The sequence below is a fragment of the Sesamum indicum genome, linkage group LG2 (genome assembly GCF_000512975.1).
Source record: "Sesamum indicum cultivar Zhongzhi No. 13 linkage group LG2, S_indicum_v1.0, whole genome shotgun sequence".
Lineage (NCBI taxonomy): Eukaryota > Viridiplantae > Streptophyta > Magnoliopsida > Lamiales > Pedaliaceae > Sesamum > Sesamum indicum.
In genome coordinates this window covers 7,709,920-7,726,912 of record NC_026146.1, presented here as the reverse complement: position 1 = coordinate 7,726,912, position 16,993 = coordinate 7,709,920, and the positions used below count along the sequence as shown (strand labels likewise).

The window sequence follows — 16,993 nt, the reverse complement described above, 5'->3', positions numbered from 1 at the left end:
CTTTGATGTCATCACCACAACACATGTGATGCATACAACAAATGCACATATCGAATAAATAAATACGAGCAAAAAATATGATGCTCGACCCACTTAAAGTGGAAAGTTGTGAAACAAATGCTAGATGATGAAAACGTACAAATGAGTGAAGAAGATAATCTTATTGCTTGACTTTTGTGTACAATAGAGAGATTGATACGCATTTAAAGTTCTAAGTACGAATTACAAGGCTTAAAGAGTGTAAAACATATGCATGTGGGATGGTGTTCCTCTGACCATGTCTTTCTAGTCTTGTCCTTCTGGTCATGTGAATGTGATTTTGTGTATGTGACCGTGTCAAAGTGTTTCTCCCGTATGGGTACCTCTCTATTTATAGGCAATAATAAATTTGTTGGAGAATGTCACAAATTTGGTGAAATCATGACCTCAAAGCTATTGGATAATACTGATCCTCGCTCAGATTTGAAATAGAGTCCTCCAGTAGTTGACTGATCCTCCTCGAATTTGAGGAGTAGCTGGAGGATACCCCCTAGACTCGGGGAGGCTGTTGGAGTTTGTTGCAATCTTCTAGGGTATAAGGCTGAGTACCCCTCGGATTGTCAGGGAGGTGGTTGAGGAGCTTTTTTACAGCTGGTCTCCAAGTTTGTTAGGGTTTATAGTCCTTGTCACTTGAAGTGCCACATGTTCTTGGGGGCTTGCCAGTCCTCTATTTTATGGGGAACGTTTATTTGGGCCTCCTTATGGGCCTATAAGGCCTCTTGGATCAGGGCCCTCTCTAGTTGGGCTGGTTGGACTTCTATTCTCTAGGGGATGTGTGCCTGGGCCTCTTTTCCGTCTTCTTTTTAGGCTGCTTGGGTATCTTTGGGTCAGCCTATTGCATACCATTAGCCCCCCTACTCTAATAAGTGAAAATTTCGACACTTATAGGAGTAGACATCTTTAGAGGCAATGACCAAAGATGAAGCCATTTTGTCTTTTTGTTATTTCCGACCAAGAATGTTAGCAGAATAAGCATGCTTAAAAAAAAAAAAAAAAAAAGCATACTCCGTGCTTGTATGGAACATGGCTTTGATTAAGGTGCCTCCATGGAGGAAGGCTTAACAGAGGCCTTTTGTGCCTACTCCGATGTAGGGCTCTACTTTTATGCAAGAAATGCTGACAATAAAGATGTGTATATATTACGAATAGGTCTTGCACAGAGCAAGATTATTGTTCCTCCTCGGTTGAGGGCTTATTTGAGGAAGCCTACTTGAAGTTTGACTTAGAGACCTTGCTGGAGGAAGAATAAGGTGTCCGTCAGAAGTAGGGCTTAGATGCCTCCGCGGAGGAGGGCTTAGGTTCCTACACGGGACAGAGCTTACAACTCACCCAAAGAAGGACATAAGTATCTATCTGAAGGAGGGCTTTTGTGCCTGTGTGGAAAATAGGTCTTTTTATAAAAGGATGCTTGCCTAGGGGCAAGGCTTTATTATGAAGAGGGTGGGACGGATGCCTGCTTGGGGGCAAGGTTTTATTCATAAAAGACCTCTAGGTGGAGTAGGGTCTCGTCCTCTTGTTCCTTGTGTTTTTCACCAAAGACTTCATTCTTGCACTCCCTAGCCTCCTCCAAATTAATGTATTGTTCAGTTCATGCTAGGAGATTGTAAAAATTGAGAAGGTGCTTCTTAGTTAAGGACTTGAATATGTCCCCATCTTGTAATCTTTGCAGGGGAAAAAAAAGAACATGTTAGTGTACCAAATGAAGCAGTAAGGACCTTTAGAGCCGCTAACTAAAAACGTTGGAGATACTTTTTTGGTAATTCTCCTTCTTTCTATTGTAAGGAAAAAAGGCTCATGATTTTCTTTTGACGTTGTTTATTGTTGGAAAATTGATAGAGAAAGATAAAGCGAAACTCTCCGAATGACCGGGTGGATCCCGGGGGCAATTGGTTGAATCATTATTGGGCCGACCATGTGAAGGTTTTTATGAATACTCGATACTTAACCCCAGTGGTATAACGATGGAGAAGGGAAATATTCTCGAAGCAGGATAGGTGCTTATGCGGATTCATGTTCTGTCATACTCCGACAGATTGGGCTCCTTCCAGTCGGGGGCGGGGGGTTCATCTGCCAGGATTTCTTCACTGAAGGTAGTGCCCTCCTCCTCCTCCAAGGGGACCCCAAAGACACGCCCTTGCAGGTCTAAAAGTTTCTTCTTAAGCTTATCAATTTGTGCCCTCCAGTCCTTAGGGGCACCTTCTTATAAGGGAGGGTGCTCTTGCCTTCTCCCCAAGGGAACATCCTGTCTCATAATTTCCTAAACATTAAAAATTAGATTAGTAGGGACATTAGCATTAAGTAATGATAATGTTGGGGTTGCTGAAGTTGGGCCTTGAATAGAGGTAGTAACATCCGTTGGAGGTTTTCCAGCATGAGAGGGACCATCCTTCTAGGGGAGGTATCCTAGGAGGTGTTGACTCCTTCTATTGTTATCACTTCTTAGTTCTTTATTCCCACAGACAATGGCCAACATATACGTATTGAATAAATAATGAAAGCAAAAATATTTTGCTCGACCTACTTAAAGTGGGAAGTGATGAAATAAGTGATAGATGATGAAAACGTACACATGACTGAAGAAATGAGTATTATTCATTGATTTTGTTCGCAATAGAGAGATCGATACAGAATTAAAATGCTATGTATGAAATTACAAATACTCCTTTAAGCTAGCATGTTAGCAAAAAGGGTAAAAAAAAAATATAGTAGGTGGGCTTAAAGTGTGTAAAACATATACATGTGTGAAGGTGTCCCTCTAAGCACATCCTTTTGGTCGTGTCCTCTGATCATTTGAATGTGAATGTGTATATGTTATCATGTCAATTTGTTTCTACTGTTGGGAGACCTCTTTATTTATAGGTAACAATAAGGTTATTGGAGAAGGTCATGAACTTGGGGGGAACATGGCCTCAAAGTTATTGGATAATGCTGATCTTCCTTCGGATTTGAGGAGTAGCCGGAGGACACCCCCCAGATTCGGGGAGGGTGTTGGAGTCTGTTGCAATCATTTGGGGGTTAAGGCTGAGTCCCCCTCGGATTTTCAGAAAGGTGGTTCAGGAGCTTTTTCTTAGCTGGACTCCAAGTCTGTTAGGGTTATAGTCCTCTCTAGGGGCGCCATATATCCTTGAGGGCCTACTGATCCTCTATTTTTTGAGGGACGTCTGTCTGCGCTTCCTTGTGGGCTTATGAGGCCTCTTGGATTGGGCTAGTTGGACTTCTATTTTTGGAGGGACACCTGCTTGGGAATTCTGGACTTTCTCCCGAACTGAGCCTCCTAGGGAGCACCAGCCTTTTATTTTTTTCTCTTTTTGGGCTGTTTGGACCTTTTTTTGCTAGTCTATTTTTATGCATATCAACATGAATATTATTTCTTTGATACCTTTAAACAAAAAGTGTTTATTTTGAGGAGTGCCGTATTTGAAAATAAATTTGTCATTAAATAGAAGTGGTAAAGTCAGGGATCTTGAAGATGTTCAAGACCCACAAATTGTCCAATCCTCAAGGTGAAAGACCCTATCATTTCCAATGATGCGCATCTTTTTAGGAAATTTCTTGGAATTTCGAAGCCACCTAAAAAGTACTATGGCTATCATTAAGGAATAGCGAAGAGGAACCTCATGTGGATAAGTGGTTGGGGAAATTTCATCATACTAGCGCTGCAACGTTTGCAAAGACAATGTCCGTCGCAATGATAGAAAATTCCATCACAACTATCTGTGTTAGCTCAATTTTGTCATAAAACCAAAACGATAATGAAACCACTTATGGGACGAATATTTCCTCAGTAGTCATTGCCATTGTTCGTCATTTAATTGCAATTATTTCTGTCACAATATCCAATTTCTTTTTTTCTTTTATGAGAATGAAAGATATTTTGACGAATTTTTGTTTTGCTGCAAAATATTTCGATGGGTCCTCATTTCCGTCACAAAATTTTGATTTGACTTTCCAGATTCCATCAGTATGTCCATTGTAAATTCTAATGTATTGACATATTTTCTTTGTTATCCATCACAAAATTTCATTGCAATATTTAATTTTTTTGGTGTGTGGATGTGGTGTTTTATCCCAAACATCAATTTTCTATCAAGAAAAATAGAAGCAACCCCTTATAATATTGCAAATGAGTAAATTATCCCCTTTGAAAAAAGAAATAGCAATTTACCCTCCTTTATTTTTTAAAATATAGAAACTTATCCCCTATATTTTTTAAAATGAAGCAATTTATTTCCCCGTATTTGCTCCTTTTAAAAAACACAAGGAGGTAAATTGTTATTTTTTTTCATAGGGAGTAATTTACTCATTTGCAACACCATGGAGTGTAAATTGCATTAAACCCCTTTTTTAGTGGATCTTATATCAAATATTATTTTAATTAAACTTATTATATTTTTAGACTATATGCAATACATGCAATATTGCTCCTATATTTTACAGTATTTTTATAAGTGGATATAGAAATACCGAAGTAAACTTAGAATGATAAATTAATTGTCTTGGCAGCTGTTTGTTTTAACAACAAATCAATTGTCTCACTCTTTGGTATATTCCTCAACAATCCACCACAGTTGGTCTAAATCTGGGAAAGAAGCTTCGCTGCCACAGGCCGAGCTCTGCAGTACGCCGTCAATGGCTCTGCTTTGGGCATCGACAATCCCAAGCCTTCAGTCATGTCAATTAATTCTTTCCCAACTCTTCCCCAATCGAAACACTGAATCATAGATGCCAGTCCGAACCCCACCATCCGCACTGCCCAATCGAAGAACTGAATCATAGATCCCAGTCCGAACCCCACCATCCGCACGGCCAATGCCTCCCCGGGACAACCCCTCCTTCCTGAGCCAAACGGTATCAGTTTGAAGCCGTCCCGATTCCCTTCTAGCCCTTCAAATCTTTCTGGCTTGAATTCTCTAGCATCCTCCCAGTTCTTGGGATCGTTGTGTATAGCCCACACGTTCATTAGCAGCATAGTGCCTGCTGGAACGCGGTATCCGCCAACTGTGCATTGCTCTGAGGACTCGTGAGGGACCAATAACGGTCCTAAAGGATATAGACGGAACGTCTCATTCAAGATGCAGCGTAAGTATGGGAGCTCGGCAATGTCCGATTCATCTATCAAACGGTCGTGCCCGATGTGATTGTCGATTTCGAGCTGTGCCTTCTTGAGGACATGTGGATGGTTGAGCAGAAGAGAGAGTGCCCATTCCATCGTTCCGGCTGATGTATCTGTGCCGGCTATTAATAAAACCTGTAGCATTTACAATGTGAGAAACCAAAGTTTGAATGTCAAGTATTGCAGTTTTGGAGCTTTCTACTATTGGCTACCTATAAATTAGGCAATTTCTCTTGGATGAAATTCATTTTAATTTTCTAAATTCATTTTAAGGTCAAATTTCAATTTTCAGTTGCAATTTGGTTCCATGTATATAAATTTTAAAATGTATAATTATTTTCAATTGAAAGTATTTATAGTTGGGCAATTATTTAAATTACATGCACCTCCTTAAGGTTCGACATAATAACAAACACCTCCTTATTGTTTAGGATATTACAAACACTCTCTTAATTTTAATGTCCGTCTATAACAACGTGCTTATTCCATTAGCCTTCAATTAGTTTTCATCTATTTTTTGTGGTGATCTGACCAAAATGCCTTTTGAATTATAATTTATAATTTTATATATTTTTTAAAAAAAATTTAAAAATACTTCTATTGGCTAATTTTCATATGATTATTTCCTTTACCCACCCTCAATGTTTTTTACATTTTTGCAAATGTTTTTTTTGAAAATGACAAAAAATCCAATAAGAGTAAAGTTGTTGACCACCTTCCTCACTAATGATAAAAATCATCCTACTATGTTAAAATTATCAATATCAAATATATTTTTCTCACTAACAATTTAAAATTTTTAAATCAAATGATCATTTAATATAGTATCATATTCTGGTCAAACAAAAAGTCGCGAGCCCGAATCTTATTACCACTCATTTGTAAATTAAATAATTCAAGTGCATAGTTTGCACATGAAATACGTGCTAAAATATTAATTTTAAGTTATTCACCTCATATAATCCAAGTAAATATTATCTTCCGCTAAATTGATTAAGAGGGTGCTGTCTAATTTTATTTAAAAGATTCGACGGACTTATATATTTTATAAAATATATTTAAAAAATTCAAAATATTGTGATAATATATTAGTACTATGTATGTATTTATAAGAATATAAAAGTAATTTTCTACATACAAATCATATAATAAATGCATATATCTTATCAATCTATAAAATTCTCAATACCACTGTAAATATCTGTTTTTTTTAATCTTAATTTTACTATTCAGAATTTGACAAGACTATGATGACAAAATTCCTTCTTTAGAAAAATTAGACTTCGGAGTGTTGGGAAGTGTTAATATGTATGATATGTTTTCATTTTAAAATATATTTATATAATAAATAGGGTTAAAGGTAAAATTTGTCCCCTAACTTTGGCTATTTCTCATTTTAGTTCTTTAACTTTTGAGATTTCATTTTAGTTCCGTAACTTTCCAAAAATGCTAATTTTGGTCCTCTGACAGAATCTGACCAGATCTTGGCTAAAGTCTGGACCATTTTACCCCTCAACTACTTTCACGTACGGATTTTAGTCCAATTTCACTATTCTCTCCTAGAATGGTATCAGAACCTAGACTTATTGAATAAATATATGTTTACATTGCATTTTTGATATTATTTATCCATTAATGGAGGAGATTCTTTGAGAGAAAATAGAATCGAATGAAAGTTCGAGTTACGATGAAAATAAAAAATATTTTCAGATTTTGAAAATACAAACAAGAGAATTTCTCATGAAAATTCTTGGCAAGTGCTACAATGGTCCCAAGAGGATTGATCCAATACTTTTCACACCAGAATAAGAGCAAGAATGGTTGAGAAATTTTTAAGTTCGACAAGTACTACTAGGGAATGCAGTGAGATATCTATGGTCCACTGAAGTCCATGGTAGAATCCCAGCCAGGAGAAGTGGAATTGGTAAATTCCTACATAATTTCAATTCTAAAAATTATGACTAAAGAAACTGACTGGAAAGAACTCGAGCCGGATACATAAAAAATCTCCCAAGATCTGAGGGAGATCCAAAAGACAGTTTAAAACTATGGACATAAGTTAATTCACATATCTATGAAAATAGAATCTTTGAACCAGAAAGTGGACGAAGTTCTTAAGATCCTTTTCGATTTACACATGGACCTTACAGATCTAAATGCAGAAATTGTAGATCCAAAGAGGAACCAAATGGAGAACCCTGAGACATCAAAATCCAGATAAGAACGAATTAGGGACACCCTTAGAACAGTACCTCTTCTACACCAGAAGAGGAAGGGTACCCGATATTCCAAAGTCTAAGTCCAGAAAAGATCTGATTATTGCATCTATCATACCCATAAAATAACGGTGGTAATGTGAGCAGATCTATTAGATCTACAAAAGTTGGCGGAATCCTTTTCCCAACTTGGGATTATGGATTTAGCCGATATCCAAACAAATGAGATCACTCTAGCGCTACCACCGCCGGAGGAAAATACATGTTCTAATGATCCTACACATGATCAATAGATGAGAGAAAGTGCGGATTTCCACACTAATGCCACTCTAACGTTTGTGGGAACCAGGCTAAAGGAAAATCGAAGAAGAAACTCAAAGAGAGTGCTGGAAAATACACTTTGGGCAAAGACCATGCTCCAGCCCTTACATCCATACGGTGCTATACTTAACCAAAATATTATCGATTTTCAAAATACCGAGAAGTTGATAGACGAATCAGTTGCAGCCATCAAGATAACAGCAACTACTCTAGAGCTCGACAAAGAAAACTTCATAAAACTTGTTGAGTTGAGTTTGGAGGGATCCGTGAAGATCAGATGACATAATACCCTAAACGATACCAAAGCCAGCATCCTTGACGGAGATTCGAAAGGTGCGATAGCGGACCAGCTAGGAAGGCTTATCAAGATACACTTCATCGGAAATTGATACTTTGAGGAAAGTAGAGTAGAAAAGGCTAGAGAATATACGCAAGCTCTTTTCAGTCTTGAACTAAGGAGCATTTGCGTAGTAGATGAATACATCTAGTGGTTTCGCAAGTATTTCTTTCAGTGTGCAGTAGCAACGGAAGTAGCAGTTGCAATGTTCTTTGCAAAGATATGCAGTCCATGGAGGGAAATGTTGATCCAGGCATACAAAGTACCTGTAGGACAGCTAGATTCAGTAGCACAAAGAATGTCTTTCCTTAAAGACAAACTAAAGGATTGGTTTTATCAAATATCCATCTGAAAGAACATGAAAAGACTGAGAGGTAAAATCAAACGAACACCTCTATGTTGTGATAACAATGATTTTTCGATCTATTATGGGAGAATCAAGCGAGCCAAGGAAAAGTAGGAAGCAAAATAGTAACTCCTACCCCAGAAGTTCTAGGAGAACCTTTTCCCGACGAAGATCATGATGGTCCAAGTCAAAAGCCAGATCGTACAAATCTGGACAGAAAACAGGACCAACAGAGCTTCATCCCAAAGATCTAGATGAATGTATGCAAGAACCACCGGAAGAACCCCTACAAGAAGAACTTTCAGATGGCCCCATACCCGAGCCAATGAAAGTTTCAAAGACTGTAATTGTTGGACCTGCGGAGCAATAGGGCATATATCTCCTGACTGTCCGCAGAAACGTGGTGAATTACAAAAATTTGAAATCACAGAAGACATCTTGGGTGCACTCTATAATGGAGATTTGGTACCCATCTACCAATTCGAAAACCTTTTATCAGACGAAAATGTCTATGAGGAGGAAATAGAGTCTGATTCAGATGGATCTTCGACCAAGTCAGATAGGCTTCAAACCTCCAAAAGTTTGTCAGGATTCTTTTTCAAGATGACGGTGTCCAGCAAATCTATGGAAATAATCATGCGACAAGATTCCAACCTCAGCCCATACAATAGATTTAGGATTAGAGGAATTGGGAAGGTCCTAAACCAAATAGGATTAAACCAAAGAAAGCATAACATAATCTACAAAGTGAGTTCAAATGAGTTTTCTATATCTATGGAACTTACTAGTAATGTGATGGAGATGCAATTAATTCCTAAGGAAGAAATTCTTGAATAATTAAGTAAACTTAGAGAAGTAGTAGTTGTTACTATGAAATGGATACACACGGGAACTATTGAAGTAGTAATAAAAGCAACTTTTAAGGAAGAAATTGATTCAAAAATACATTTATCAATAATGGATAGAAGACCTCAATAACTTAAGAGATGGTTGTCTTGGAACAGTGATAGGTAATTTGTATGTCGGTAAACTAATGTTTGACATTCATCCTAGGATTGCATACAACTTAGCAGACCAAGATTTCAATAGAGTCTTAACCCTTCATCAAGATTTTAAAAGAAAAGATCTAATGAAAGAAGAAAATAGACCATATTCTATAACTTATGGAATAGCTTATGCCCTTTCCAATACACATCATTCAGATTTATTTCTTAGGAAAGAGTATATTGAGATTCCTAGAATTTTTAAGGAATTTGCCAAGGTAATCAGATCCTATTAGAATACCTAGAATAGGTAGTGCTGATATCCTCATAAAAGATCACCCAGTTTTAGATAGAACACTTAGCTCTAGAACTGAGTTTAGTAATTGAATGTCCTTTTTGGAAGATAGCATTACAGGCTACAGAGGAAAGGAGAAAGAGTTATTAAAAACTTTAACTCCTCAAGAGATTAGGGTAGATAACGTAAAACTTAGATGCCCTAAAGGATGAAAGGAAATACAAGTAAGATTTGACATCACTAAGAAATAAATTATTTTCCTTGTGATGACTTATATCCTTAGCAACAACCTGTTGTTGGAAAATATGAAGGCATATTAGAAATAGCAGGCTATTAAATTCTAGTTGCAGGTGTTGCAGGACGAGAAAATGGGTGTATAACTTTGGGGTTAAGTTTCCTCGAAGATCATAAACCATGGAGAATAAAAGGTAACAAAATGAAATTCAGTCTTGATGGGGTTACTATAAAGATTGAGTGACAAGTCCCCTTTCTATATATATTTCTGTTGGTATGTTATATGATCAATATAAGACAGTATATTTCGCAGCTTATATTGATTCAGAATCAGGAATTCGCACGACAAAACCTAGAGTTTTCCCCAAAGAAGCAAAGGAAATCCTGCCCGTTATTACAGGAAGGGATTTGTCACCAAAAATCCTAATACTCAATAAGGGAATACGAGAAACCAAGATCATGATCGGAGGAGCATTCAGATCACCCTGGTTTAGTATAAAAATACCTCCTATTTATTTTCATGATACAAGTGCTGATATCTTGCTAGGAAATAATTTTATCCAAACATTTGCAAGATATATGTAGGATAATCAAAAGAATCTGTTAATCTTTACTACTAACTGTGGTAGTGAGATACAAGTGTTGCAAAGAGAAAAGGCATTTAACAGGATAGTGCCAATAAATTTTTGCCGTAAATGTGGTGATTTTGATGCCAGATTAACTGATCCAAAAATGCGGGATAAGAGAAATTTGGTAAGGTCCTTTCGTCTTTCAGGCAACAGGGACTCATAGACAGCGATAACTTCTATAAGAAATCCGAAGAGGAAATCATGAACCTTAAAGAAGCACTACTGGAAATGAAATTGCTAGATATCAGTGAGGAAAGTAGGTTTTTTCTTGACTCGTCAAGAGGCTCATCCAGAGGAACTTCAGTGAAAATCCTCTAGCATGGTGGGATAGGAACAAGATCGAAACTACTCTAAAGCTCAAAGAAGAATGCAAGTACGAGTATGTTCGATACAAACCTATTCAGATGAACATGGAAGATAAGAAAGATATACCGATGATTATCAAAGTGCATATCAATCTTGGACTCATCGAGCCTAAGATCTCTACATACAACAGCCTTGGACTTCTAGTAAAAAACCATGGTGAGATTAAGAAAGGTAAGCCCAGGTTGGTAATTAACTATCAAGATATAAACAAAATATTAGAATTTGATGGTTATTACATAACTAGTAGAGAACACTTAATTGATTGGATTAAAGGAGCAAAAATATTTTCTAAATTCGATTGCAAATCTGGTTTTTATCAGATTAAGATGGAGAGTAAATCAAAAAAATTTACTGCATTCTCCATACCATAGGGACAATATATCTGGAATATGCTTCCAATAGTTTAGCTAATGCACCCCAGATATTTCAAAAAAAAATGAATAATCTTTTTAAAGATTACTTCGAATTCATGTTTGTCTATATTGACGACATACTGATTGTATCTAAAAATATAAAAGAACATATTAAATATTTTGAAATATTTTTTGATGTATGCCATAGAGAAAGTTTAGTACTTTCTGAAAAGAAAGCTATTATTGTTGTCAATAAGATTGAATTTTTAGGAATTTTTATTGACGAAACATGGATTGAGTTACATGACCAAATTGTGGAGAAAATCCACAATTTTCCAGACGTACTCAAGGACAAGAAGCATTTGCAGAGCTTTTTGGGAGTTCTTAATTTTGCAAGTATCTTCATTGAGGATCTTGCAGGATACAGGAAGGATTTCCGACCACTTTTGAAAGAAACCAAAAGTTCAAAGTAGAAATGAGAAGAAATCCACACGAAAAGGGTTCGTGAGCTAAAACAGGTTTGCAGTAACCTGCCAAAACTTGCTATACCACAAGACAGGGATGAATTCGTAGTCTACACAGACGCCAATGACTACAGATGGGCAGCAGTACTCATGAAGAATACAATTACAGGAGAAGAACCTTTAGATATACAAGAGGGTTGTTTTCAGAACAACAAGCCAAAAGTTTGGCATATTAACGAGAAAGAATTTTTTGCGGTTTGGAAGGATTTTAAGAAATGGCCTTTATTTTTACTTGTTAAAGAATTTTATTTTAAAAGTTGATAATACTAATTCCAAGGCTTTCTTAAAAAATAAATTAGAATAAAAAATAGAGAAAACTCGTATTATTAGATGGTAAGCTAAATGCCGATATTCTTGTTAGAATATTATCATTATAAAATCTCATAAAAATATTCTTGCAGATTTTCTGACGAGAGATGGAGGCATCTAAAGCAAACTCCATTATGTTGAGACTCGGGCACCTCGGGAAAAATCTCGAGGAGCTTGACAGGAAGTTCGAACAGCTAGCGGTAAATGCCCAAGTTGCCGGACAAGTCCAAAGAGCTAATCTAGACACTGTCTAGGTCGCAATAGGTGTACCTTATTAGCATCCACCTCGTTGTGGAATGACTTACGAGAATCAAAGGCATGACCGACAGGGATGACTCACGAGTTGAGGGAGCATGACCCAAAATATGCCTTTAGAGTACATGACTCTAGACTTGTAGCATCGGATTCAAGTATCGATTGCACAAGGCCATCATCAGATTCTGGTGAAATGACAATAATTAAATCACAGGAAGTGCAAACTCCTGTAGGTTCAAGTCAACCCAGCACCTTTGGGGTTAAAAAGGGAGAGATTAGTCTTAGGCCAAAGATAGGCACCTCTAAGGCTAATACTAACGAATTGATATCTTTTTCTGCTTAGCAGGAATATCAGTGCATGTGGGAAAAAAATAATTTTCTACAAAAGAGTGAACCCAGTCAAGACCATTATCGAAACATTGAGAAAATATAACAGGGTCTGGATATTGAAGGGTCGAAACCAGAAGATATCTGAGAATGGTATGATTTTGGAGCTCTTTCTGCAGTTCATACTATCTCACCAAGTTTTTCGGAGATTTTCCGGAGTGGTTAAGTGGGGCAGTCTTTGATTCATGGTCAGAAAATAAAATTTGTATCAGTTGCTCCAGAAACAGCAGGAAAAGGGTCTCATCCAGCATTTCATTTCATGAAGTTGAAGAGGACAGATATGGTGGCTTTCAATAAAATCAAAGCTGCCTCAGGAGAAGCTCCTCTGGTATCAACCATCAGTGAAAATAGTATCTCTATCACAAGAGCTTGGGGATTATGGGTCTGTCTCACTAAGATGCACAAAGTTAAATATCCATTCAAAATCTTCTCCAACAATGTGAATGGATCGTTCCTGTTAAATTCCATAACTGGAAAAAGCACTGAATTTGCTGAAAGCTTATTTGAGAAAAAGAGAATGTTAATCTGGGAGAATAAGCTGCCGGCGATCGAAGCTACCAGGATGAAGACGTGCAACATGTTGCATGTTAGGCAATGACATAATCATTTGTGCCCTTGCTGTGAAAATCAAGAGAAGCCTCTGTTCGGGACAAAAATTCGAGTCACACAAACTAAATCCTTACCAGACCAGGACAAGGAAAAAAGAAAAATTTTGACAATAAGAAATAAAAATTAAAAAATATAAAAAAAATTAGGATAAGACTGTCGGCAGAAAACGACAAAAGCCAACAGTCAGCAAAGCAGGAAAGTCAGCTGGAAATCATGTGACCGACAAGCCATTATGACCAACAGCTGGAAGGGACGAGGCAATGACGAATGCAGTGACGTCCTTCAAAAGAGATAAGATGATGACGAATGCAATGACATCATCACAAATCAAGATGTCCGAATTTAAAGTCCATGAACGCCTATAAATAAAGATGCAATGAAGCAGAAAGGAAACATTAGGAAACTTCTCCTACTCTTCAAAGCATAATATTTCGAATTCTGAGCCTTTGTATTTTTCAATTTTCTTAGTTTATGGGGGTTTCCCCAACAAGCCAAGTCCTCTATCTTATGAGAGGCTAAACAGTTGTCTCATCTAACGGAGGAATAATAACTATGTAATATTCCCTATATTTTTTCAATAAATAAAAGTTTCTGTTCCACTTGTTTATCCAAAAATATTATTAAGTCTCTGTTTCGAAACACCTTTTACGCTCTAAGATAGAAAGCAAAATAAAGTTGTACTGTTTTGTTACAAAAATAGCCAAGTACCTGCGAACTATCAGCTGCGGTTGTGTGGTTGGAAGAATTCCGTAAAATTGAGGAAATGAAATCCCCAGAAGCAAGGCGGTCAAACCAAGGTATGAAATTATGAATGATTAATTTTATTTCAAAAGCATGATGGGCCAATTTAGGGCATGTGTATGGACTATATTCAGTTTTCTTAAGAAGGGCAAAATGGTCACTAATTTGGCTAAAAGACCAAAATGAAGCAGTTTTAAAAGATATGGCACCAAATTAAGAAATCGAAAAAGAAGGGGACCAAATTGAGAAATCTCTAAAGTTACGGGACCAAAATTGATTTGAATCCTAATAAATATTGTCTTTTATGAGTTTTTAATTAGCAGTTTCATCAAAAATTAGATGCAGGGTGTTAATATAGTTAATTATTTATTATATATGAATTTATCAATAAAATAAATAAAGCAGTCAACAAAAGATCAAAATCTCTATTATTTCAAACGATGAGAAGGCAAAGTTTAAAAGCGTGGTTAGTGGAGTCCAGCGACTTACCAGCATTAAGCTTCTTATGAGCGCATCAGTGTAATAATCGGGTTCTTTTGCCTGCAGTGCCAACAGCATCTCAATCATAGTTTTCGTCTGCCCTTCCGCCACCACTTCGCCGCCATCGCCGCCGTAACTCTTGAACCTTCTCTTACACCCTTCAACCAGCTCCTGCATAAAAGCTTCTCTCTTTCTCTGCAGCTCCACCAGCGCTTTCTCCACCCCGCCCACTCCCAACCACCTAATCACCGGCAAGAAGTCCCCCATATGCGACGTGTCCAGCCGAAAAGTATCCTTAACAATTTCCCTGAACAGCCGCGCCTCCTCCGCATCGTCCACGTTCTCGCCGTAGTACCTTTTCCCGGCGATCATTCTCATCATCGCGTTCATCGTCAGCTCGAAAAACACCGTCTTCATGTCAACCACCCGCCGCTGTTCCGAAGCCCGATTCAGGGCCCGTATCGTGGACTTCACCTCGTCCACACGAATCCAATGAAGCATTTGTAGCCTATTCGAGGAAAAGATCTCAATTGATGAAATCTTACGCAGGTTTCGCCAGTGATCTCCGTAAGAAGTCCAAGCCAAGGAAGTGTAGTTGTTGCCCAGATGCTTCCCAGTGAGCAAGTGCGGGCGGTTGGCGAATACGACATCATTTTTTGTCAAGCACTCCTCGGCGGCTGAGGGGGAGGAGACAACAAGGACGCGGCGGGAGCCGAACTGGAGGAGAACTACGGGACCGTATTGGCCGGAGATCTTGGCCAAGGAACGATAGTGGGGTTTCTTGAGGAGGTAAAGGTGGCCGATAAAGGGCAGCTTTAGAAAGGGAGCGGGTGGCAGATTTCTAAGTTTGTGGAAGAAATGCTGAGTGAAGATGTAAAGGGCAAATATGAGTGGAATGTACAAAAACCATGCAGCAGCCATTACTGATGTGGAGAACTGTGGTATGATTTTTGGGGTGAGATTGGGGGTTATAACGTTTGGATATAGATTGCTGTTGGCCCAATAAATGCTGCTTTAGCAAAACTTAGGGCCAACAACTATTGTATAGCTTTAATTATTGACTATGACTATTAATTTTTAATTATGATAATTATCTATAATTAAATATTATATTTATTGTAATGAATACGACAACATTCTACCATAACCATTAGACGGCAATAATTTATGGGTATTGGAAATGTTCGTTGATCACTTTGACATACTTAGGTTCAAGCAAACTATTATTCAGTAGAATTTTGTATTGGTTTAGAGGGTGTTTGGGTTAGGGTGAAAAATAAAGGAGTAAGAGAAATGGAAGTCAAAATGGATGTAATAAGAGGTAATCTTATGTTTGGTTAAGAGGGAGGCATGGAGGTGAAGTAAAACTCGATGGAAAAGTGGAAGTATAAAGCCAAAAAGACAAAAACTACAGTTTTTATTTTTATTTACTCTATTACCCATATATATATAATTTCTCTCTTATTCTTTTCTCCTTCTCACTAATAATACTGTACAAAATTTTCAAAGAGAAAATAATATAATCGCTAAGAAAACTACTGTATTGAGTCAACAATCAGGTAAATAATCTTGTTAATAATTTTTATTCATTTATTTAAACTAAAAAAGCTTAGAATAAATGAACAATACTCACTTTTTTAATAAAAAATATTCTTATTCTTATTTGATAAATATATTTATTAATAAGATTTTTAAATTTTGATATATTAAAATTATATTAGTATATATTAATTTATTTATTTTTTTAATATAGAGTGAAGAGGAAGGTAATTCAATAAAATTATGGGTTGGAAGTGTGACAACTTTAACCTCACATAGTAACACGAGCTAATGAGATGGGGCCAACCTTAAAAGACACGAGTGATCCACAATCAAATCATTGTATTGGTGGGTCGGTATTTGTGTCGCTTTCCGTCACACACACATAAAACGTGAAAATTGCAATTTTGATTTCAAAATATAAAATAATTTGTAATTTTAATTTCATATTTTTTTGAAATATTAATTTTATATTTAGTAAAATGTCGCAATTATTTTAATGTAGAAGTAACTTTGCAACGATTTCTTAAAGTGTAGAATTAATATTGATTATTTCAAAAAGTATAATAATAATATTGTCAACAATTCTATAGTTTAGGATCAAAATAATAATTTTCACCCAATGTATGTAAAAAAAAAAAAAATTGTTTGTTTTTCTTTTTAATTCACAGTAGGTGTTTTCATCTTTCATCAGAAATAAAATTAATCATATTTAAAATGAGTGCGAAAGAGTTAAATCCTGTCTTGATAATTGTGACTTGTAATTTTGGACCATACTCATTGATAAAAATCCGGGATGGCAAAGTTCACAATGCTACTACTATGTATTGATGCGTATGACACAAAATGCTTTGTGAAATAATTGTATAGTAGAAAATTGTAATTTACTTTATAGAGGGCTAATGATACGTAGGAAA

General features: G+C 36.7%; 1 protein-coding gene across 2 annotated transcripts in view; it reads right to left on the bottom strand.

Annotated features, from left to right (window-relative positions):
- The window catches only part of LOC105155572 (cytochrome P450 81E8-like), a 28,400-nt gene continuing 15,915 nt past the window's right edge, over nucleotides 4,509-16,993 (bottom strand). Inside the window, exons 1-2 of one of the 2 annotated variants that reach the window (XM_020691923.1) lie at nucleotides 14,547-15,525; nucleotides 4,509-5,287 (exon numbers count right to left, since the gene is read on the bottom strand). In XM_020691923.1, the coding sequence (XP_020547582.1) occupies nucleotides 4,613-5,287; nucleotides 14,547-15,458 (1,587 nt within the window). In that variant the 5' untranslated portion in view covers nucleotides 15,459-15,525 and the 3' untranslated portion in view covers nucleotides 4,509-4,612. Of the gene's footprint in view, nucleotides 5,288-14,546; nucleotides 15,526-16,993 lie in introns of those variants that run through there. The other variant, XM_020691924.1, reaches the window with a different exon arrangement.